Source organism: Paramisgurnus dabryanus, chromosome 2 (assembly GCF_030506205.2).
Source record: "Paramisgurnus dabryanus chromosome 2, PD_genome_1.1, whole genome shotgun sequence".
NCBI lineage: Eukaryota > Metazoa > Chordata > Actinopteri > Cypriniformes > Cobitidae > Paramisgurnus > Paramisgurnus dabryanus.
In genome coordinates, this window is record NC_133338.1 from 26,954,859 (window position 1) to 26,980,907 (window position 26,049).

The 26,049-nt window shown below is 36.4% G+C and overlaps 2 protein-coding genes across 4 annotated transcripts in view; one reads left to right on the forward strand and one right to left on the reverse strand.

Moving 5' to 3' along the window:
• Nucleotides 1-17,736, forward strand: part of tub (TUB bipartite transcription factor) — a 107,567-nt gene extending 89,831 nt beyond the window's left edge. For 2 of the 3 annotated variants that reach the window (XM_065267738.1, XM_065267739.2), the window contains exons 5-12: nt 3,849-4,025; nt 4,457-4,590; nt 7,479-7,670; nt 11,322-11,434; nt 12,170-12,284; nt 12,535-12,633; nt 12,830-13,001; nt 15,066-17,736. In XM_065267738.1, the coding sequence (XP_065123810.1) occupies nt 3,849-4,025; nt 4,457-4,590; nt 7,479-7,670; nt 11,322-11,434; nt 12,170-12,284; nt 12,535-12,633; nt 12,830-13,001; nt 15,066-15,199 (1,136 nt within the window). In that variant the 3' untranslated portion in view covers nt 15,200-17,736. The remainder of the gene's footprint in view (nt 1-3,848; nt 4,026-4,456; nt 4,591-7,478; nt 7,671-11,321; nt 11,435-12,169; nt 12,285-12,534; nt 12,634-12,829; nt 13,002-15,065) is intronic. The other variant, XM_065267740.1, reaches the window with a different exon arrangement.
• A 1,783-nt stretch (nt 17,737-19,519) lies between these two features.
• On the reverse strand, nt 19,520-24,980 carry ric3a (RIC3 acetylcholine receptor chaperone a). The gene is made up of 6 exons (XM_065267811.1): nt 24,663-24,980; nt 23,711-23,907; nt 21,809-21,887; nt 21,138-21,216; nt 20,599-20,741; nt 19,520-20,507 (listed from the first exon to the last, which is right to left on the reverse strand). The coding sequence occupies exons 1-6, from the start codon at nt 24,778-24,780 to the stop codon at nt 19,726-19,728; spliced, it is 1,398 nt and encodes a 465-aa protein (XP_065123883.1). The 5' UTR covers nt 24,781-24,980; the 3' UTR covers nt 19,520-19,725.
• Between the last annotated feature and the right edge of the window lie 1,069 nt (nt 24,981-26,049).

Genomic DNA, 26,049 nt, shown 5'->3' on the forward strand with positions numbered 1-26,049 from the left:
GCAAGTGTTTATTTTAGGCCCTGGTTTTAGACAGAGAATAGTGTTGCTTTCATACTGTCATAAATCATCCCTTTAAAACTCTATTGTTTCATGCTAAATTCTGCTGGGCTGTTTTTAACCCAGTTCTGGTTAAATACTGGGCAAAGCACATTTAGGATTATAAATAAACACATGATGGGTTGTTGTTAACCCAACCATGAGTTAAAACAACCCAGCAAAGGTTTATGTATTAACTCAACATGTGTTCTGTCCAATATTTACCCAGCATTGGGTTAACACATTCAAAAACAACACATGCGTGCTTCTGTGGGGTTCAGAATTGCATTAGATTTATTTCACAGCAAAAACACGGACACTTATGAGAGTGATTGTCAAGTATGGTAGTCTATACTCGAAATGTGATGCACATGGAGCAGTGTGCAGCTTTCATTGAAGCACCTTGAGAGCAACTGGGGGAAACATGGTTGAGACTGCCGGCCGTGAAACTCGTGATAGATTGAATAAAAAGCTGTATGAGTGAACGCAGATGTTAACATGATGTTGTCCATCAATCCATATATTAAGTCATACATCCATGCATCTTTATATTCATCCATCCATACACGCATCTTTCCATCAGTCCATCAATCATCCATCAAGCCATAGGTTAATAAATCTGTCCATTCATCCATAAAACCATACCTCCATCCATCCACACATCTATCCATCGGTCCATCTATCATCCATCAAGCCATAGCTGCATAAATCTGTCCATCCTTTCATTCATAAAAAATACCTCCATTCATCCATCTGTTCATCCATACCTCCATCCATCTTTGTGTACGATGTTATAATCCCAAAATGCCCTGAAGACAAAACTGAAGATGGATGGTCTGATTGATGGATAAATGGATGGAGGTATGGATGAACAGATGGATGAATGGAGGTATGGTTTAATGAATGAAAGGATGGACAGATTTATGCAGCTATGGCTTGATGGATGATAGATGGACCGATGGATAGATGCGTGGATGGATGGAGGTATAGTTTTATGGATGAATGGACAGATTTATTAAGCTATGGCTTGATGGATGATTGATGGACTGATGGAAAGATGCGTGTATGGATGGATGAATATAAAGATGCATGGATGTATGACTTAATATATGGATTGATGGACAGATGATAGATTAATGATGAATAAATGGATGGAGGTATGGATGAACAGATGGATGAATGGAGGTATTTTTTATGAATGAAAGGATGGACAGATTTATGCAGCTATGGCTTGATGGATGATAGATGGACCGATGGATAGATGCGTGGATGGATGGAGGTATGGTTTTATGGATGAATGGACAGATTTATTAAGCTATGGCTTGATGGATGATTGATGGACTGATGGAAAGATGTGTGGATGGATGGAGGTATGGTTTTATGGATGAATGGACAGATTTATTAATCTATGGCTTGATGGATGATTGATGGACTGATGGAAAGATGTGTGGATGGATGGAGGTATGGTTTTATGGATGAATGGACAGATTTATTAAGCTGTGGCTTGATGGATGATTAATGGACTGATGGAAAGATGCGTGGATGGAGGTATGGTTTTATGGATGAATGGACAGATTTATTAAGCTATGGCTTGATGGATGATTAATGGACTGATGGAAAGATGCGTGAATGGATGGATGAATATAAAGATACATGGATGTATGACTTAATAGATGGATTGATGGACAGATGATAGATTAATGATGGATAAATGGATGGAGGTATGGATGAATAGATGGATGAATGGAGGTATTTTTTATGAATGAAAGGATGGACAGATTTATGCAGCTATGGCTTGATGGATGATAGATGGACTGATGGATAGATGCATGGATGGATGGAGGTATGGTTTTATGGATGAATGGACAGATTTATTAAGCTATGGCTTGATGGAAGATTGATGGACTGATGGAAAGATGCGTGTATGGATGTATGAATTTAAAGATACATGGATGTATGACTTAATAGATGGATTGATGGACAGATGATAGATTAATAATGGATAAATGGATGGAGGTATGGATGAACAGATGGATGAATGGAGGTATTTTTTATGAATGAAAGGATGGACAGATTTATGCAGCTATGGCTTGATGGATGATAGATGGACTGATGGATAGATGCATGGATGGATGGAGGTATGGTTTTATGGATGAATGGACAGATTTATTAAGCTATTGCTTGATGGATGATTAATGGACTGATGGAAAGATGCGTGTATGGATGGATGAATATAAAGATGCATGGAGGTATGACTTAATGGATGGACAGATACATGAATGGATAAAAAGATGGAGGTATGGATGGACAGATGGATAAATGGAGGTATGGTTTTATGGATGAATGTATGGACAGATTTATGGAGCGATGGCTTGATGGATGATGGATAAATGTGTGGATAGATGGATGGAAGTATGCATTGATGGATGGATGGATGGATGAATAGAGGTATGGCTTGATAGATACATGGATGTGCAGATGGATAGAGGTATGGCTTAATGGGCAGATGGATGAGGGCTCTAATATGGGCAGTTGTACAGCCTGTTGCACTGCTTGGCTAAAGAAATAAATCACTTTTTATGCGTATGCAAGGATCCATGTACAGTGTGGGTGACGGAAAATTCGTCATCACCATACTATACATATTGTACACACCAGATTTTTGTAACCGGCGGCCACACAGGTTGCATATGAAACTTACATTTTTTGCAGTAATTGGTTTATCCACAAGGTGCTCTGGGAGCATTGATTCACAAGGTAGTCGATGAAAACTGCATAAACAAAATGGACTGGAACGTGTGTAATCTACATTGACAATAGATATGTCAATGAATATGTGACCCTGAACAAAACAAAAAAAACTGTCGTAAGGGTCACTGTTTTTAAAATTGAGATTTATAAATCATCTGAAAGCTAAATAAATAAGCTATCCATTTATTTATGGTTTGTTAGGATAGGATAATATTTGGCCACTGTTATGACCTTGTTGTTGACTGAATGGGGGAGGCTGTACGCTTTTACAATAACCAAACTTTAATGGAAAATCCCAGAGGAAGGTGTAGCAGGGCAAAGTTTGTAGGCGAGTATCTGGCCAATTTTAATCACAATTTTGCAGCATCCACTGATATTTTTATGGTAGTTAATTTACAAAATATCTTTATGGAACATGATCTTTACATAGTATACTAATGATTTTTGGCATAAAAGAAAAATCTATTATTTTAACCCATGGAATGTAGCTTTTTCTACAAAAATAGCCGTGTGACTTTTTAATGGTTTTGTGGTCCAGGGTGGGGTCTCATATATGAGAGATTGTGGGAATACCTCAGGAAGTACCCACATTTATACCAAGAAAGATTACAAAGATGAGTTGTAAGTAAATAAATGAACTATACTTTCGGCTTAAGGCACAAAGCACAGTATGTTCTCCACTTGTGATGATCACTAATTGGATAAAATAAAAAGCCCAGGCTGACACAAGAGCATCTATAAATAGATGATTAGCAAATTCTTGAAAACCCAAACGGCACTTAAAAGCATCAGCACATAAAAAGTTCATCTCAAAGGACACATGCATTAAGCTACTGTACAGTATGTGTTATCACTAGATTCAAAAGTAATTACGCCAGTCAGAATAGAAAACAGCAATGAAGGTCTAAAGAATTGAATTCATTCTTCATGCATAAAGAGTGAATGTCTGTCTCCATTTGTTCATGTTATCAAAGAACACCATTAAATTGTAACACCAAAGTGGATGAAGATGATTGGTATAGTTGAGTTAATGGTGTTACTGTGTTGTGGTGGTGCCACAGGAATTGATGGGCCCGCTGCCTTCCAGGATGAGGGTCAGGAGCTGGGCAACCAGATTCAGATCCTAACCGTGGGCCACTCACCTGCACAGGAGAGCGAGGCAGAGGGCCAGGGGGAGGCAGTGGGCAGCACACAGTCACAGGGCAAACGGGACCTACGGGTCACCATGCTAAAGAAAGGTACAAAAGTGATAGTCCTCCGACTAAAACCAGAGTGGAGAGAGAGACAGATAGTATTTTCACCAGTCCTCAATATATTACTGATCACCTAACATGAAATAACATCATGTTTCTGTAATATCATACGGCAACTAACACTATGAGATTGACTGTCAAGCATTTATAGTCAGCGTCTGCCTCTCTCTCTTCCTTCTGTGACATAGATGTTTAATGTCTGGAATATTTTAGTGCACCTCTGGTTTGTGTTGGTCTGAATTGCGGACAGCCATTTGTCTTGCTCTTTGCTGCTCGTGTGTTGAACAGACTATGAGATTCAGTATGCTCTTTTGGCATCAGAGTACAGTTGTTTCCACTGGGTGCCTTTATACCTGCTTCTGGTCTTTCCTCATGTTCAGCTTGATCATCACTTTAATGTCCTCTCTTGCTCAAAGGAATCTCCAGTAGCATGAACTTTGATGAGGATGAAGATGATGATGATGATCAAGATGATTTGATCAGCTCAAGCTCATCTCAGCTTAACAGCAACACAAGACCTGGATCTGCCACCAGCAAAAAGTCCACCAAGGTACATCGCAGCAATTTCTCAACTGATTTAGAAGCTGTGGTCTTTTTTTTAAACACTTCATGCTTGCGTTTTGCATTTTTGTACATCTTGATAGTTAGCATATAGTAGCTATCCAGCTGGGTACAACCATTCCATTTATACTTGGCCACATGAAAGTAGTAGTCACAAAACGGATTCAGATCCATTCCGCCTTATGCAAGCATGACACCATTCACTCCTGTAATCAAATTCTAATTTTGCTGTGTATGATGTGGCTCATAAAAACTAAACACACAAATTTTTTGGTTCAACTGAAAATATATTACCCGGCTGCCTTAAAAATATTAGTTTTTTTTGGAAAATATGCTCATTTTCCAGCTCCCCTAGAGTTAAACATTTGATTTTTATCATTTTGGAATCCATTCAGCTGATCTCCGGGTCTGGTGGTACCACTTTTAACATAGCTTAGCACAATCCATTGAATCTGATTAGACCATTAGCATCATCCTAAAAATAACCAAAGAGTTTTGATATTTTTTCTATTTAAAACTTGACTCTTGTGTAGTTACACCGTGTACCGACCGAAAAATCAAAGTTGGGATTTTCTAGGCAGATATGGCTATGAACTATACTCTCATGTTGGCGTAATAATCAAGGACTTTGCTGATATAACATGGCGGCAGGAGGCGCAATGATATTACACCATAGTCTCCTGCTATTGAAAGTTACCAAGGGGACTATTTTCAGGCGCTGCGTAATATAATATTATAATAGTACACAATGTAAGTACAGAAGAATCAAGTTTTAAATAGGAAAAATATCAAAACTCTTTGGTTATTTTTGAGCGGGATGCTAATGGTCTAATCAGATTCAATGGATTATGCTAAGCTATGCTAAAAGTGGTAGCGCCAGTCATAGAGATCAGCTGAATGGATTCCAAAATTGTAAAAATCAAATGTTTAACTCAAAGGGAGCTAGAAAACTATATATAACTAAATATATATATATATTTTTTTATTTTAAGTGTCCCTTTAACTTGAATTAACTCAAATTTTTAAGGCAGTCAGGTAACTTAATTTTTTAAGTTGAACTAACAAATCTTTTTTACAGTGCAGGATGCTCAGATCGCTCGGGGCTCCTAAACCTTTGTATGCTGACATAGTTCTGTTTAAGAGGAATAGACTCTCTGAGCAACCAGATTGAATTACTCGTGGCCAAGAATGTGTCACGAACAACCTGCTGAGGTTACCATGGTTACCCATTATTTGGCTTTTTAGAAAAAGGCACTCTAAAAAGTTTGTTCAATGCACTTGAATAAAAAAATCCATAACTGCTTTATGTTTTGCAAACCATTTAGAAAAAAGAAGCTGAAAGGATCATGTGAATACTACTGTTAAGCAGTTCAGTGACGAAATAATTTTTACTCCTAACTACTACTAATGTTGTAGAATGTATATATAAGGAATAATTCACGACGGGACGTTGACGTGAACCGGAGTGCCTTTACATTATGGGTAGCATTATTTTAATATAATTCAAAGGACTACAGTCAATTATTCCACTTATACCACGTTTACCACAAAAATTGCTCTGGTGGTAATTTTAAGACATTGGACAGGTCGGTGTGCGTAGCATTCAACAGCCCTGTGGTATAAATAAATAAATAAAATATACACGGGGCTGTTGAATGCCTTAAACCTGTCAAATGTCTTAAAAATAGGCACCAGAGCAATGTTTGTGGTAACCGTGATATAAGCAGAATAATTTACTCCAGTCCTTTGAATTTTGGAAATAATGCGCACTGGCGGTGTAACCACCTTGGCTGTGCATTATTTTCTTATAATTCAACGGCCTGTCGTCAATTATTCCTTAGATATATTTGGCATTGAAATCTGCCATTGCTGGCTATTCTAAGAGGCTTAATAATTGACAGTTGACTGCGTCTGGCTCAAAATGTGAGCTCCTCAGTGGACAGCAGTATTGTACTTCTAGTGCTGACACAAGCGACTGTGTATTGTCATGCTACGATGTATTTTCCTGTGTCTGCTTAGGCACAAAGCCTGCAGTGCTGGAAATGGAGGGTCATAGTCCTGTTGTTTCCTATGGCAACAGTGAAATGATTACTTTCTTAAAATAACTTGGTGATGAAAACTATGCCTTTCTGAAGCCCCTGCCCCAGCCTGTGTCTCACTGGGGATCTGTTGCGTCATGCTCTATGGAGATAAAATCTTATTTATTATAGTTAAACATAATATTTCTACTTCTTTCTTTGCATGCAGATTCTTGTATACATGCATCCTTGGCAGATAAGGCAAAGGAAATGACAGCCGTTGATATGAAATTTCAAGCAGTGACATAAGCTGTGTTTATCATACTGCAGGAATAGAAACAACAACATATTTGAAAAATATTCTGCTTCTATAAGAGTAGCAGTGACAAATCTGAATGAAAAGTGATCATTTACAGCAACCAAAAAAAAATGTATACTGTACATTATAAATAAAGTTTTAACCTGAATAATTTTTAACCTAAAATCTTGGTGGTTTCAACCGACAACTTTAATATTCCAGTAAACCATCATAAAATCTTTTTGGATCTCATTTACTGTACATTGTTGTGTAATGGCTCATCCTGGTCTCCTGGGACTGACCGTGCCAACGTCACAAGGTTGCTTTGCTGCACTTTAACATTTCACTTTTAATCCATGCTGCCTACAGTTCAGACCACAGGGATGAATTACTCATTTATTAATTTATTTATTAGCTAAAACTCATTTGGCCTGGACCCAACTGCATAGTTAAGAAAAGAACATAAACACGTCTATTTTTATAACTATGTGTACCTTTCTTTCAATATGTCAGTTTGAAATTGACGTGAACGATCTCTGTCTGCCTGATCCGATGTAACAGGAGGCAACCTCGGCTTCTACCCCATTGGCCAACGAGCCCTCAATCGAGGTGGATGACTTAGAGGAGTTCACTCTCAGACCCGCCCCCCAAGGAATTACTGTGAAGTGCAGGATCACACGGGACAAGAAGGGCATGGACAGAGGAATGTATCCCACCTACTACCTCCATCTGGAGAGAGAGGATGGAAAGAAGGTCAGACGGATTCATTGCTCCCTGTTTTTGTAAAGAGTTATTCAGAATTCATTATTGTTGTGATCTAACAATCAGGCCCAATCAGTGACGCTCCATTTTCCAATCTGCTGAAGAGCTTCAGATGATTGACTCAATGAAAGGGGCACATTTAGAGATGTTTGACCAAATGTCATTTGGCCATTATATTGTTGCACAGGTCATATCCTTTTTATTATGTGACTGAATCACACTAAAAAAAATATGAAAACAGTTTATAAAAATAGCTTATTCCCTAGATGGAGTAAATTGGCTGTTTCTCAATCCCAGCACTAATTCAAGTGGTAAAGATGATAGCCACTGATAATGATCCCGTTTTATGTGTATCTTTTTATCTTAAAGGTCCCGTTCTTTCTGTGTTTTTGAAGCTTTGATTGTGTTTACAGTGCGCAATATAACATGTGTTTATGTTTCACGTGTAAAAAAAAAACGCAGTATTTTTCACACAATTTTCTTATCTGTATAGTGCTCATTTCACTGTCTTAAAAACCGGCTGATATCTTCCTTGTTCTATGAAGTCCCTTTTTCAGAAATACGTAAAGAGTTCTGATTGTGTAGTTTGTTTAGTGTGTTGTGACTCGACAGCAGCTTAGCTTAGCAAAGCCATTTGAGCTTAGCTGGCGACTGACATATTCTTGTGGGCGGAGTTTAGTCAAAAACTGTTTTATTGACGTCATTCAATCAGGAAGTAGAGGGCTGTAGTTCAAACCGGCTGTTCGCTGTAGGCTTTGAAAGGGGACTTCTGGTTAAGAAAATATATTTCCTGGCAGTGAACTTTGAGCTTTATCATTTTACAGGTATTATTTATGCTTTTACAGCGACATTACACACTAGCTTAAATGAACAGTATGTAGGATTGTGGCCAAAACTGGTACTGCAATCACAAAACTTGTGGCTAAAACTGGTACTGCAATCACACAACTAGTGGCCAATACACAAAATGACAACATAAACATCAGTTGAGGGCTGCAACTCCACTTTTTAAATGACATTATCCTGGCCAGACCACTGTTGTCAGTGATTTAAGTATTTGAAATGAAAATGATTTCTTAATGTCTAGTGACATCAGGACCATTTAATGATTCATTGATATAAATTTCTTACAGACTGTTCCTTTAACTTTGAGAAATGGGATTAGGAAGAACGTGATCTTTACTGCTATGACACCACACTATACACAGTATATTTGAGGAGTTAAAATGCTAAACCTTCTAAGTGTGTCTGACAAGTTTTCTTGTAAATTTAATTGTACATTTTTTATCAGGCTCTTACAGTGGCAGGAAAAGGTGTGAGAACCTATTGAAATTTAAAGGTTTTCTCAATAAATTTGTCATAAAATGTGATTTAATCTTCATCTAAGTCAAGGATATTGACAAAATTCTGATATTTCCTGTCTTTATTGAACACTCTCATTCAACATTCAAATTGCAGTGGAAAAAGTAAGTGAACCCAAGATAGAATTAATAACTGGTTGACTGCTTCTTGGCAGTAATAACCTTATGTGTATAGCCCTCTTTAAGTCAATCAATAGCATATCTATTGGGTTGAGATCTGGGCATTGACTTGGCCACTCCAAAAGGCGGAGTTTGTTTTTCTGAAGCCATTCTGTTGTGGACTTGCTCTTGTGTTTTGGGTTGTTGTCCTGTTGCATCACCCACCTTCCACAGTTTCAGCTGACGTACAGACATTCTCACATTATCCTGAAGATTTGTCTGATTTACTTGGGAATTCACCTTTACCTCCAGCCTGATCTCCCAAATTTCTGTGGGATAGTCACAGAATTTTTTGCTAATTTTTCCGTGGCATTCTCACGGATCTCCGCATTTTTCCGTGGCCCTGCTATGGACTGTCTTTTTCCATGGCATTCTTACGGATTGGTTACTCAACTGTTTTGTCCTATTTTCACAGCTGAAACTGTGGAAGGTGGGTGAAGCGGAAATGGTTTGAAAATAGGAAAAAGCAGTTGAGTAACCAATCCGTGAGAATGCCACGGAAAAAGACAGTCCGTAGCAGGGCCACGGAAAAATACGGAGATCCGTGAGAATGCCACGGAAAAATTAGCAAAAAATTATTTGTCTATCCCACGAAACTTTGTGAGATCAGGTTGCAGCCTCAATGATTGCAAGCTGGCCAGGCCCTGATGTAGCAAATCAGGCCCAAATCATGATGTTTCCTCCAACATACTGTACAGTTGGGATGATGATTTCATGATGATATGCCGTGTTTTTTCCAAATAGTTCAATCGTAGTGTGATCAGTCTACAAAACATTTCGCCAATACTGCTGTGGAGTGTCAGTGTGCTCTTTTGCAAACTTCAGGCATGCAGCAATGGGTTTTTTTTGTAAGCAGTGGCTTCCTTCGTGGTGTCCTGTCGTGGATACCCTTCTTGTTCTGAGTTGTATTATGTATTGTAGACATGAACAGAGATGTTAGCAGGTTCCAATGATGCCTTCAAATCTTTGGCTGTTATTCTGGGTTGTTTCTTTACCTCATTGATGAGTCTTCATGTGCTCTTGGTGTCATTTTGACTGGGCGCCCACTTCTTGGTAGAGTAGCAACAATCACAAAGCATCTCCAATTATAGTTGTATATTGTTTGCCTAACTATAGACTGGTGAATTTCTAAAGTCTTTGACCTTACTTTGTAACCCTTTCCACCTTTATGTAAAGCAACCATTCTTGATCTTAGCTTCTCTCAAAGCTCTTTTTGGCGAGGCATGACTCACATAAGCATGTTCTTCTTGTGCCGAGCAAACTCCAAAAGTTTCAAGTGGTTTTATCAGTCTCATTAGCTGTAGTCCACACCTCCAGAATTATTATGTTAACCAGACTGCAGGTGTACTAAAACCAAAGTCCATGTGTTTGTACCTTGACTTAGATGAAAATCAGATCACATTTGATGACAAATTTATTCAGAAAACTATGAAATTATAAAAGGTTTACATACTTTTTCTTGCCACTGTACATTTTAGGTTCAGTCATTTCACTTTAATGGCAGTGAAAAGGTTATTAGTCAGTAATTTGACTGTCTTTCGCTGCAAAACCTTCCAAGTGTATGAAAGCACAAAGTAAGACATAGTAAACAGTTGCAAAAAGATGCAACCAGAAACATTGCAAATCATTAAAGTCAGAATTTAGAAGGTTAAAATGAAGAAACTGAACCACACTATTAGGGGGCGCTGTGTCAGCTACATTTGGTTGTAGTTGTAGTCAGGTCCAAGTACTCACAAGGGACCAACAAACCACTATTTCTTAATAACCTGAGGCCGGGATTAAGCGGATTTGAAGTGAAAGTATTTGATGAACATATAATATGTGCCAAAGCTTCCGGTTAATATCATCATCTCATTTTTGACAGATGTGACATGTAGCAGCTTTGCATCTGAGCTCTTCATTTATATTCATGAATGTTTTTTTTATTGTTAACATCTGTAGCAAAAATATGATGATTATTTGAACTACACCATTTAAAATAAAGGCAAAGGGTTGTTCACAGAGATTTCATGACACAGAAAAAACATGTTAGTTTACATTCAATTGTTCTTCTTCATTTTATAATGTTTGTCTCCGATCTAGATAAATAAATTAGATAAAATAAATGTTGCTGTTTTTACAGGTTTTCCTTTTAGCTGGCCGGAAGAGAAAGAAGAGCAAAACATCCAATTACCTCATCTCAATCGACCCCACTGACCTTTCTCGAGGTGGCGAAAGCTTCATCGGAAAACTGAGGTATAGGCCTACGTTGACTCATGATGATTCATTGTACTTTCTCATTCACAATATAGTGCAACCTACAGTAAATCTTTATAAGAGCGTTTGCGAGAGACCTTTAATGAGTTTGTGTCTGCATGTGTGCTTTGCTCATACAATGAGTCTATTTAAAACGGTAATTGGGTTCATCACTGGTGCACACTAGAGTGCCCTCTTTTATACGAGGAGCGTGCACCTATGTGCATTTCAGCGTGTGGGTCTAATTAAAGCTTGGTACATATAAAAACATACGTTTACTTTGCAATTATTGTATGGCAATTGCAAAGGAATCAGAATGAATAAGAATGAATCACATAGGAGAGATGTTAAATTTATTAATTCCAGACTTGATGTGTTACAACTTAAAATGAGATATTTTCTTGATGTTTATTTATTCTGTTGGCATAAAGTGTATTGATTCATATAAATCAGGTAGGTAAGAGTCTGGCAGACCACCGAAACCATATTAGTCTTTTCTCATTACAATACTGAGAATGCCCATTTTAATGAAACAGTATTAATTTTTTTTAACATTACTATAAGAATTTAATGTAATATTGTGACAACAGTATAAAAACTTATTTTTTTACTTAGATTTTGTGTTGAAATATGACCAGCACATTTTTTTTTGCTTTTTTGCTGTGTTGTGACTGACTTTTAATCTATCTACCCAGTAAGAATTGTTTCAACTTGCACTGTCTGTTATCCCTACAGATCAAACCTTATGGGTACCAAGTTTACAGTATATGACAATGGTGTGAACCCATTCAAGACTACATCCAGCCTGGAAGCCGGAAACCTCCGCCAGGAGCTTGCAGCTATCTGCTATGTAAGTTTAAGAGCATTGTCTTGTTACCACTGACCAGCAGAGAGCCAGTACCCAATAGCCTGACAATGGATGAAAAATGAACCAAGCCTGACCCCTGGTGGTGGTTTCTTGCATAGCAAATTGTTTTATAATGGAAAAACACAAATGAACACTTAATGATTTCTGCGAATTCCTCCCTTTCAGTAGATTTGTAAGCGTATGGCCAGTTCAAATATGAATAAAACATGTTTTTTGTCTTTTATGCTGCAAGGAGACTAATGTTTTAGGCTTCAAGGGACCTAGAAAGATGAGCGTCATTATTCCTGGAATGAACATGGACCATGAAAGAGTCTCCATCCGGCCTAAAAATGTAAGTACGAGCACCTACGTAAGCAGACTTTGTGTGTGAAATTTGTACGGCAAAATACTTATTAAAGTATGTCTGTTTGTTGTTTGGTCAGATTATAGACGGTTAGTTTGAGGAAATCAACAATGTTGGCTTTTTAACCATTGAGCTATATTGTGAAAAGCTAACCCCTGCTAAACATATGTCTGTTGCTTTGCAGGACCATGAGTCTCTGCTGGCTCGATGGCAAAACAAAAGCACAGAGAGCGTTATAGAGCTCCATAACAAGACACCTGTGTGGAACGATGATACTCAATCATATGTGCTCAACTTTCACGGCAGGGTCACCCAAGCGTCCGTCAAAAACTTTCAGATCATTCATGACAATGACCGTGAGTTTAAATAATCATTATTTTTTAATGGTACATATAAGGGCCTTTACTGCCTAAGTGATAGCTTGGGACCATAACTTGACCATTTTTTCTTACAGTGAATAGTGTATTGATAAAAGCTTTCCATTCTGAGGTGCTTTGAAAAATAGCATTTGCCAAATTCAAAAATGTTTTTTACAGTACTGTATACCTCAGATATGGGTTTTATAATAGAGAGTGAACAGAAAAAGGTAACAATTTACTTGAAGGGGTGTTCATAAGACTGACAGGACATCTTCATAAACATGACAGGGCATGTTTCATGAAAATAAAAGAGATTTTATGCACGTTTATGACAATTGTCATTAAGTGTCATTCACTCAATTATGTCATTTTTAATGCAAAGATGACATTGTTTGTAATGGAAACTTGACATAAACCAATACATCATAACTAAGAAGAAAACATAACTTGTCATAAATCTGACATAAACATGACATAGCAGATAAATAATCAAAATCAAGTAACTACCTAGCTTTATGGGTTAACATTAGGGCTGGGTATCGATTCAGATTTTCCAGATCGATTCGATTTCGATTCACAAGCTACCAAATCGATTCGATTTCGATTCTCGATTCAATTTTCGATTCTGGTTCTCGGACCGGTTTTTATACTCTATTCAACTCTATTTGTACTCTATTATACTCTATTCAATGAATATAGATTTAATACAAATACTATATTAATAAAAAGAACAGTGAACAGCAGGTTACAAGTAGGTAATTCATAAAATCGACGAAGCACCTGAAACCATTTTAAGCACTGAATGAATGAATGACAGGCTTGCCTCTTGCTCCTTGGTAACATGCGCTAGACAAAAAAGAGGGTGACATCTAGTGAAGAAGACTAGTAATTCGATTAATGTTAATCTTTCGTTCAATGTTTGCAGAAATAAATATGAAAGAAAAAAAAATCGATTCTGCTCTTTGAGAATCGATTCTGAATCGACCACGTTTTAAAAAACGATTAATCGAAAAATCGATTTTTTTGCCCAGCCCTAGTTAACATTACATTAAACTGTCATGTGGTTGGTTTTGACATTGCTTGTCATGTGGCCATTATAATTGTGTCTGACCACTTTTTACCAGTAACACAAATTGAACTTGTCATTAAAATCTCATTAAGTGTTAATACTCTGTCAAATAGTTTTATAACAGCATCATGAATATTTCTCTTGTCCTCAATTATAGTTTTACAAATATAATTTGTCATTAAAATGTCATTAAGTGTTAATACTCTGTCAAATAGATTTATAACAGCATCATGAATATTTTTCTTGTCCTCAATTATAGTTTTACAAATATAATTTTTTATTAAAATGTAGAGACACATTTGGAGACACATTAACCTAAAATTAAATGAAACAATACAATGGTCGGTTAAGCCATTGAGCGTTTTAAGTCCATATTGCTAGAAAAATTAGCAATATTGTTAATGTTAATTCAATGTTAATCAGATTAAATAATTATATTTTTGTTAGCTTTTTCTTCCCTGTCAGACATTTTCAGAACCCTCTGTGCGAGAAAGAACAAATTCTGTTAGTTTTGTACATACGTAAAGTTAAATATAATCTTTTGACATGCCTGTTTATTAACAATTAGTATTAACACTTATTGACTACATGTCCATACTCAGGCTAGATCCTTGAGGTCCTCCAATAGGTTGCTTCTTGGTGTTTCACTGTCTAGGCGTAAGATTTTTTCCTTTTTAGTGGCGGCGCCTTAATGATGATGCCTAAAAGATTTATGACAAGTAATGTCAAGTTGTCATGACAAGTTATGATGTATTTGTTTATGTCAAGTTTCCAGAACAAAGACATCTCGAACAATGTCATCTAATGTCATCATTAAAATGACATAATTGAGGGAATAACATTTAATGACAGTCATAAACATGCATAAAATCTCCTTCATGTTTATGACACGTGTTTATGAAGGTGTCATGTCAGTCTTATGAACACCACTTCAAGTAAACTGTTTCCCAAAAAGATAACAGTTCATTGGTTGTGTTTTCTCTTTCATGTAGCGGATTACATTGTTATGCAGTTTGGTCGTGTAGCGGAGGACGTCTTTACTATGGACTACAACTACCCCATGTGCGCCCTGCAGGCATTTGCTATTGCCCTGTCCAGCTTTGACAGCAAGCTGGCCTGCGAGTAGCCGTGTGTCCACCAGCCACAACTACAAACGGACCCAGACAGACTGATACACAATCATTGAGTAAAGGACTGCTGTGAGCTCCAAAACAGCAAGGCCCCTCTCTCAAGACCCCCGCTTGGAAGGCATTAGGAGCAAGTATTTGCTGGAGATTGAGTGTGTGTTGTCTTTTTTGTGATACAGTAGTGTGTGAGAGAAAGGTGGCATCATACTGGGGGAAAAGCACAAGGACTAAACCGCTGGTTCTTCTTTTAAACAGTGAGAATATTGGAAGATTGTGCATTTACATGTGTGGCAGACAAAAGTCGCTTTTTGCTGCCTTTACTAAACAGACATTATTATGTTTTTGCAAGGTTTAAGACTAAAATTTTGTTAATGTTGAATGGGGAATCTTTTTCAGTAGTATTTGTCCCTTAAAAAACCCTTCATTTTGCCATGATCATAGTTTTATAACAATAAAACTTAACTTCACTAACAACTTATTTTTAACATGAATTGTAACATGTAGCTGTGATTTATAACAGTTTGAGTGTTTTGTTTAGTTATTAAACAGACTTTTGTAAAGTTACACATTTAAATATGTAACATACATGCTTTATGAGGGCTCCAAAATTGTTAGCCAGTGTTTTAAAGGGATAGTTCACCCAAAAATAAAAATTCTGTCATTATTTACTCACTCTCATGTTGTTACAAACCTGTATAATTTAAAAGGAAGATATTTTGAGAAATGTTTGTAAACAAACCGTTCACTATTCACTTCCATAGTATTCTTTTATCCTACCATGGAAGTGAATAGGGTCCACGAACGGTTTGGTTACAGACATTTCTCAACATATCTTCCTTTGTGTTCATCAGAACAAAGAAATTTCTACAGGTTTGTAACAACATGAGAGTGAGTAAATAATGACAGAATTTTCATTTTTGGGCAAACCATCCGTTTAAGTATGACTGACATATTTATCCATTATTTATGTATTTATAGATTTCCATACCATCTGCTGCTTTTGTTTTACCCCACGCCCCAAATTCCCTCGATACATGTATCTTGTCAAGGCCTCGTTCGCATTTGAGCATCATGAAATTCAGATGATGAATGTGTTTTGGTTCCACAAAATATAGATCAGTGATGAACTGTGCTTTGAAATAGTTCACTACTGCAAATCCCACCCCTGCGTCCCCGAGTGCCACTTCATGGTGTGCACCTCAGTTCAGAAAACGAATCAAAACGAATGGCTCACTGGATCCAGATCTACACCATTAGCTCCAGTGTGGATCTGAATAATGACAAAAGCGTGTGGTATGTCATTTAATGTGAGGGTCAAGTTAGTAATTATCATCTCAATTATTCTGACCCATTGTAGGGGAATGTACCGAATTGAGCACTTTAAATGGTTTAAAGGTGGAACGCTGTAAATATTGTGCCTTTGGACAAGACACTTGTGATGCTTGAAGTTGGTGAGATGCTAAATTGTTTTCTTCGGTCGGTGTTTATTTATCATGCAGATATCTAAGCTTTTGTCTATTGTTCTTATGAACAACCCATATGTTTACAGTGTACTGGCCAGTACAGTAGCTCTCCAGAACAGAGAAGGTAGTTGTTTGACACAATGAGAGAGTTTGTTCAGTGTTTGTTGCTGCATGCATACTGAATTTCTTTTACATTCCAAAATTAACACAGGTGTGAAAAATGTTAAAAGTGTCAAAACCCCCATCGACACCTTTCATTTTATTCGTTTCTTTGCTAAACAATGCTGATAATTAATATTATAAGGGGGAAATATTGAGATATTGTATTAGCAATGTAATAACTGAATTGCCAAAAGTATTTTGGAAGTCTTCATTTAAAACGGCCACACAGATTTATGCAAAAGCATGTCCATGCGGGTGATTTTTATATTACTTATTCCAGCTAAAGATCAATTTAACTAGTCTTTAATTATTTTATAAAACAACATTCTTGTTGAAGGAATGTGTTTTTAAAAATTAGTCAAATTAGTTTAGTCATAAAAAACTATATCTTAGTGTGACAAATTTTAAGTTTAAAAAAGCATCAAATTATTTTCAAAATAAAGGTGAATTATTATGCTGCAAATTGAATGCATTTAATGATTTATTTGACTATTATATAATCATAATGTTCAGATGTCACACTTTACAATATAACTTATCCCCAGAAAAGTATTTTTAATATTACTATTTTAGGAAACAATATAAAAATGTATAAAAAAATTGGCTGAACGGCAAAGAAATGTGTGTTGTTTACTGTAAGTAATTTTTAAATGCCTTGTGATATCATTCCAGCAGTTTCTATGCTTTTTCAATGTAATGCTCTAACAATTTTGAGTTTGCTCTAAATGGATAAAACAATGAAAACTTGCATTTTTCTGCTCTTTTTTTATCTATCTTCTCACCACTCTTGTGTTAAAGTGATAATGTATAACTGTTGCGTCTCACTGTTTTGTAAAATGTGTACATTGGTCAATATACAGTGTTTGTATACGGTACTCAAGATATGAAAAAATAAATCTGAACTCAAGTGACTTTTCACATCTGAGATATTTAGCATGAGTGTGTTACGGTATAGGATTGATGAGGTATTGTTCATACAAATGTTTATTAAACTTTTATTGAGGGGTCCTATTTTTACAGAACATAATCCGAACATTTTAACTTTTCATAAAAACAGATGACTCTTAAAGGGTCGTTCACATTAACTATTAGCGTCCACATCAACGAAATACATTTATGCTAATTACATAACGATACGTTTATGCTAATTACCTCACGCGCACGGCACTCGCGCAAATCACTGGCCTTTAATATTGCATATTTCTTGTAATAAAAACTTTTGCAATTGTTTACATGTCACTGAATATGTAAATATGCTGTTCGTGTTACAGCGGGTAACCAGCAAATGTCCTCAACACGCTGCGTTTCGCATAACTCTAAACAGTGAATCTAATAGTTTGTGTAATCTCTTACCTTTTGGCGTAGTTAATGTAGTAAAAGCATTACGTAGTCAATTTCACAGCAATTGAATCAGCGCTGGATACCTGAGGTAATTTTATGCAATAGACCTTAGCAAGCTTCACTGTCATTTCAAGTGCGCGTGCACTTGAAGTTCAAATAGATTTGATTGGCTGTCAATGGTTTATCGTTTAACGACATCGCTCATTGTATCTTTATCGTTATAGTTGTGGTGTGAACCATAGGTGTCATTTACACTGGGGACGCTGGGGACATGTCCCCACCACTTTTTGAAATGTCTGATTTTGTCCCCACCACTTTTTGAAAGGATTTTTTTAAAATGTTCTGAAAAATCAAACAATACCTGTGCGCGTTACACTGCAAACATTAGACAAAAAAAATATACAATTTAAGTGAATTTGTGATTAAAACAAGCAAAAAAATCTGCCAATGGGGTGAGAAAAAAATCTAAATATAAGATTTCTTTTTTCTTAAACACTTAATTTAAGCAAAATTTTCTCACCCCATTGGCAGATATTTTTGCTTGTTTTAAGCACAAATTGACTTAAATTGTATAGTTTTTGTCTAAAAATTAGACTTATTTTCTTACGTCATTTTGCTTATTAAGAAAATACATCTTGATTTAAGAATTTTTAGATATTTCTACCGAAAACAAGACAAAAATAATAAGAAAGAAAGTCAGATTTTCAAGAAAAAAAATCTTAGTATTTTTGTCTTGTTTTCAGTAAAAATATCAAAAAATTCTTAAATTAAGATGCTTTTTCTTGATGAGCAAAAATCTAGTTTTTAAACCAAAAATATCAAAATTAAGTGATTTTGTGCATAAAACAAGCAAAAAATCTGCCAATGGGGTGAAAAATTGTGTTTAAGAAAAATGTTTAAGATTTTTTTGCTTACCCCATTGGCAGATTTTTTTTATGCACAAAATCACTTACATTTGGTATTTTTGGTCTAAAACTAGACTTATTTGCTCATCAAGAAAAAGCATCTTAATTTAAGAATTTTTTGATATTTTTACTGAAAACAAGACAAAAATGCAAAGAAAATATGGTTTTGTGGTCCAGGGTAACATATGTTGCGTTGTGTGCTTATAGTGTGTTTTCTTTTACATATGTAATGAATTTCATTGTAATCATTGACTTAACGCGCTGCTGTCTATAGTATGGTGCTTTGGCACTGTTCGGTTGAGCTGGTTTTGCAGGGACTGTTACATGTGCAGTCGACATTGTTGAGGGTTTTATGCCCATTTTTGATGCGCCGTTATTCAATATTTTTCCCATCCTGCTATAATGTTTTTTCATCTGATCTTTTGTCCCCACCACTTTTCAACACAAACTGACGCCCCTGGTGTGAACTCTTCTATATACTTATCATTATAATGTGAACGACCCTTTATATTGATCATAAAATCACAGTGGTTATTAAGAAGGTGTCTCCTTGAACAGAGTAATCGGAAAGATTTACAATAAGGTACTGTAAGTTTATAAAGTGGTACAGTTCTACAGGAGAGAATTAAAGATGAATTTTGTTGGACGGGTGGGTCACTTCTTTATCTTTTGTTTCTTGTTTCGCATTCGAAGTGTTCCAGATGCCTTAGCTTTTAGAGACGGTGACTGACTGGAGATGACGGTTACCTCGGGTTGGTATGTCTGGAGGAAGTCAATGAGATCTACTTCCTGTTCCTCAGGATCACACTCAAGATCGTCATCATTAAAACCTAGACTCTCAGCCTCCATTAGTGGGTCCTCTTCCTTCTCCTCATCCGTTTCACTCCGCACCTCCTCATTATTCTGATCTTCCTCATCTTCCAAGTCTTCTTCAGTTGCATCTTCATCCCCCTCTTCTTCTTTAAGTTCCTCCTCCTCTTCTTCCTCATACTTGCAGCCAACAGCTCCACCCTTTGGATAATGAAAGACATGTCTGTGATCACTAAAAGTGATTTGTCGTCTTCTGCTTGGTCTCTTTTCTCTTTCACCTGGATGTCTCTCGTCATCCTCATCAATACTTTTAGGAAGACATGGCTGTTCCTCTCCAATGTCGTCCTCCCCATCTTCCTCATCACTGTCTTCTTCACTATCTTCATCCTCATTCTCTTCTTTTTCGGCATCTTCACCTTTAATCTCCTCCTTCACTTGATTCTCATCACTACAGTCATTGTCAGCAGGCTCTTCTTCTTCTTCTTCTTCTTCCTCTTCTTTATCCATTCTTTCTGCAAGCTCCTCAGCTGTGGGTATAACTTGGCCAGGTTCTTCCAGTATAACGCTAGGATACCTACATCTGCGAAAGGCCACATCATACTCCGGAAAGGTTTCCTCTGGATAGCCTTTAAATGCAGTAAATAACGTTAAATACATAACTCATTAACTGTGCAACTGAAATACTGTTAAGGCCTAACACAGAACCATTGGGTATACCCTCCCAGTCTGCGGTGTAGGGGGCTTCCTCAGCCTCCTCTTCTGGCGTGACTCCCTCTCGAAGCTGTCTCTCCCGCATCATTTGAGTGATCTCCTTCAACTGCTTCAGCTTCTCCTCCCGTCTCCGTGTGCCCCTGCGGGACCTGAAGCACAAAAATGGAGCAGGTGGTGAGAAACAACTAATAATCAATTTATTTATAAATAAAACTAATCCACAGCCAAGTTAAATCTTGACGTTTCTCACGAAGCTCCAAAACAAATTAAAACAGACCCAGTTACTCAAAGTAAAAAATGTATTAAGCAAAGAACCCATGGAGTTGTGTTGGGTTAAAAAGCTGTCAACTAATCACATATTGAGAACTTGAAGGGCATGGATGTAATTTTATTTAAAGGGTATGATAGATTGGTAGAAATATATATCCATAGACCATAAATAAGGCTGATAAGTTGCCCTTCTTTTACTTAAATTAATTTCTCCCCTAATGAAGATAGGCTACAAATGGATTGTGTGAGCTTATTGTGGAATATGAACTGTTTACCTGGCAGATGGATGAACAACTTTAAATATTTTCTTTTCTCTCATTCTTTCACTCATTTTGGTCTGAGGCTGACAAGTAGCTGTCAGGGAGACAATGGAAAGTTGTTTAGAATACTGTTATATAAAATAATTTACTAAAACATACTAGCTTAGTGTAAAGTTTATAACTAGAAATAAACCTTCCTATGTGTTTAAAACGTTCTAGAATGCTATAAAGCTCACCGTTTTTTTATCTCATGTTCCTAATATGATTTTTAATGTCACAAATATAGTTTCAGAGCTTTTATCTTGGCTTTAAAAAATTTCTAACTAGTAAAGCACTGCCATGATCAATTTTATTTATTTTGTAAGAATAATTTGATAACACAAACGGTAGAGTGAGTGCAGTGCTAATTGCTGGTCACATTTGTTCACTAATCAATTTGATGCAAGATCTAAACCTCAAAGTACCAAAAGACATGCAGTTAATTGGTATTGGGAGCGGCTAGGTTTATAACTTTAGTTCAGATTGCTAACCTATTCTAACAGAAAACGAAAAGAAGACCTTGATCTGGGGTTGCATGTGGGGTTTAGCTAGCGATATGCTAAGTGCCTGCCATAGTGGGTTGCTGTAAAGATTATCTCTTCACGATGTACTTTATGCTTTCCAACTAAGGTTAATGGAAAACTTACACATTTCTTCCAATGTGTGTTCTGCCTGCAATATGGGGAATTTGCACCCTTGGTGTTGGGGTTTGTCCTTAGACGTCAGCTGTTGAAAGATTTAAGGTAAACTTGGTAAAAAATGAAAAAATACATTTAACCTAGGATGAAGGGGCAGTTTCCTGGACAGGGGTTATCCTAGTCCATGACTAAAATGCATGTTTGATCTGCCTCAATTTAAAAACATCTTGCATTGATACGGAAAGTTGTGTTATAGTCACGGAAAATTTGATTAATTTATTCATGTCCATGGCACGAAATTCAGCTATTTCCGTGCCTTCGAGCACAAATGTCTGTTTCGTTTCACTCGCACAACTTTCTATAAATAGTTTTTCGTGTCCGTTGCACGACTTTCTGTTTTGTTAAATGTTATGTATTGTTTTCTCTTTTTTTCTTCCTCTATTTTTATACCATTTTCGCAGGTTTGGGGTTAGAATCACTTTCTGTTACATTTTTACCCAAACCCTAACTCTAACCCCAAATCTAGGCGAGAATAGTTTTTAAAGCAGAAGAAAAACATGTAGAAACCAATACATGAAAGTACATCCTAACCCCAATCGGCAATGATTTAAAAATATATATATATATAAAAAAAGAGAAAGCAATACATACAATTTAACTAAAAAGAAAGTCATGCCACGGACATGAAAAACTATTTATAGAAATTTGTGCGAGTGACACAAAAAGCTGAATTTCGTGCCATGGACATGCATATATTAAAGCAACACTATGTAGTTTTTTTACCTTTAAATAATGTCTCTAAAATTATTTCAGTGATAGAACAACTTTTAACTGGACAAATTGTACTGTTGCTGCAACCTGAGCAGCCTCCTAGCTGCTACAAGCACACTCTGAAAGTGGCGGTGGAGGGTAGGAAACACAGCCCCGCCCCTCCCCCTGCCTGCAGAAAAGTGTCTGATACCAGGCACTGTTGCGCTTTTCAACCACATGGGGGAGCTGTAAGTCATTTTTACATGGAAACTACATAGTGTTGCTTTAATCCAATTTTTTGTGACTATTAACACAACTTTCCATGAGATCATGTTGACATATATCAGCCCAGTCTCCTGAAGATGCGTATAAATAGCAGGAAGTGTAAAACTCGTGCAATACATACGCCAAATTCCACTTTGGCTGCATATGATACGCCAGTCCTTGCCATTCACTTAAACTGTGCATCTTTTTTTGTCGTTTTATTTATTGGTTTCTCATTTTTTTGGCTAATTTTTACCATTTTCGCTTGGGTTTAGAGTTAGAACAACTTTTTGTTATATAAAAATGACATCCTAACCCAAACCCCAACTCTAACCCCAACTCCAAGCGACCATGGCTTAAATATGGACAAAAACATGGAGAAACCTGTATATTAAATAATCTCATTAAGCAAATCTAAAATATAACCCTAAACCCAAGCGAAAATGGTTTAAAAAACAGAAAAAAATTGAGAAACCAATAAATAAAACGACAAAAAAAGATGCACCGTTTAAGTGAATGGGAAGGACTGGCATATCATATGCACGCCAAAGTGGAATTTGGCGTATGTATTGAACGAGTTTTACACTTCGTGCTATTTATACGCATCTTCAGGAGACTGTATTGCATATATCTATATCAGTGCCATTGTTTTGTCCCAAAAAGCACACCAGTATTGTTTTCTTTTTTTGTGAGGTTTGTTTGTAAAACTTCTTAAATGTCCTAATATAACTAGGGCCTAGTCCTGGATTAATCTAAACCCTGTCCGGGAAACTGAACCAAAGACACACTGTGGGTGATTATATCAAGAAACAACTAGCACTATAGCAGAAGGCGGCATCTGTTATATTTGCTCCAATGTCAGCATTGTTAGTGCTGCTAAACAAATTTAAGCCTCACCTTAAAGAACAGGTAGATGATATAAAGGAAGATCCCAAACCCATATACAGGAATGACCTGAACCAGAAGATTTGGCTTGCCAACACCCTTGGTTCTGGCAATGGCCTCTGGGTTGTAATGAGACTCTGTGTACCAGTTAACTTGATCTTCAGAGAATGAATGCCCATGATGTAATTGAGGGTAATGCCCTGGCCCGACTTCAATATAAAACGTGATACAATTATTAAGTTGCAAGTAAATTTTTTTAAAAATGAATAGGACCCAAAGCAGTCTACATTCAGGTTCAGTTATTTGATAATTTATTCAAAATATACAAATGTTTACGTTTCAATATTTAAACCCTTAACATTATCACATTATCCATATCGTCGCTGTCCTTCCGAAAGCTTGTATGTCCAAATTTTTCAAGAAACAGAATAAACACTGTATTTTTTAATGATTACACATTGTGTTGTCTAAGTTGACAAGCACTTTTAATACTTTTTATTGATTCAATATTTGCAAAACCCACTGACAAACATAAAGAGTGACCAATAATAATGAAATTCTCAAAATATGGACATATAAGCTTTCGGAAGGACAGCAACAATATTTTGTTTACATGGTTATTGTAGAAGAATTGGTTACTGTAGAAATAAAAAAAAAACATAAAGCAATTTGACAAAAAAACATACATTACTGTAAAAGAAACATGTACTTCAGTGACTAAATAACTAAAGCTATTCAGCCGGAAACTATAGGCCTATAGCAAGGTTTCATACCTAGAAATAAGACATGGCATTAGGAACCAAAAACAATAAGGGAACATTCATTTATTAGGGATACTGGGGATTATAAAGGCACACAGGTTAACTGTGAACATGGGAAACAGTAATCATTGGGATGGGGAAATTCATTATATTATATTTGATAATACTACATGAGAAATGGGGGATTTTTCTGACGATCTTACCCTCCGCACGCACTTTTTCTTTCTTCTCTCTGGGTAAAAACATTTTGGGTAGAAATAAAGACATACAGAGGACGATGCAGGAGACGAAGGTGATTTTCTGACATGTTGAAATAGCCATAATCTTTACGAGAAAGAAATATGATGTACAAAACAAAATGTGTAAGCCTCGACATTACATGACTGCGATATTCCTGTTGATTTGATGGAGCGGAAATGACTGAAAACATTAATCCTTCATCCGGGTGGGATTAAGATGATAAGACATTAATTCATTATTTCATCATTGGATTTTTTTGTTATTGCTTTTTATTATTTTCCATTAACAAACCATAGATAAAACAAATATTTAATTTTTATTAACAACAACAATAATAATGTTATCATCACTATTATCATACGTAATTATGTTCGCTTTTTGATTACGCAGTTGTTTTTCACAGATTATTCACAGATTTTCCACTAGATGGCAGTGCTCTCGTGATCATGGCATTCATTGAAACTGGTTTAAAATTTCCTGTATTCATGGCACTCATGTTTTCTATTGTTTGTCAACAATCCGTTTCTCCTTTATAATTAATTCAATTCATAATTCAGGTTTGTTTCAAATTTATATTCTAAGTGTAGTAATTTGATTGTCACCACATGACTTGTGAAAAACAACCAGAACATCAATATACACCAGTATTTGCCCCCTTACCAGTGTAGGCCTACTTTAAAACATGGGGCGATAATATAATCTGTCACTTTAAACCTTAATGTTTTTTTTACATTACAAATGCAACGTATACTTGATCTGCATTTTAATTCCTGATGAACTGTTTATATCAAACTAGTTAGTTGTGATTGTAAACAACAGGCCACAGTCATTTTAATTTTATATTAATTGTTGTAATGTTATACAATAACAACTAAGCGTAGATACATTTACCTCTAAATACCTTGTTAGTGGCAGTTGGTAGTATAATGTGGATTTTATAATGATTCCAAAAGGACAATATCAGATCTTCAGATTCACCCCATGCAGCTTTAATGACAACACAGAAAAAACATGCCCATTTTCAAAGCAGGGAAATTGGGATAGTGAATTGGCCCTTAAGTTTAACACTGTAAAGGCACGCGCGCATGTGTGTGTGTGTGTGTGTGTGTGTGTGTGTGTGTAGTGCTCAAAATAAACCCCCAGGCAAGCTCATCTTTTATCTGTTTACTAAGCTGCTTTGTTATCAACATTTAAACTACCTAATTATTCTTCATTAGGCTCAATTTAAGTACAACAGGCGCATTGATGCAAAACTCACACCTTGTCTGAAACCTCACAGAATCAAAAGGCCTGTGCAGAACACTGCCTTTACGATTTCAAAAGAAAAATCACATTTTCTCTTCTTTCGTA

Bases quoted from the DNA above. Each gene is read 5' to 3' on its own strand.
- ric3a (XM_065267811.1), bottom strand. From the start codon at position 24,780: ATGGCTATTTCAACATGTCAGAAAATCACCTTCGTCTCCTGCATCGTC. The intron at 23,908-24,662 runs GTAAGATCGTCA...TTTATATTGAAG, and splicing joins AGAAAAAGTGCGTGCGGAGG to TCGGGCCAGGGCATTACCCT. The intron at 21,888-23,710 runs GTGAGGCTTAAA...ATCTTTCAACAG, and splicing joins TCATCTACCTGTTCTTTAAG to CTGACGTCTAAGGACAAACC.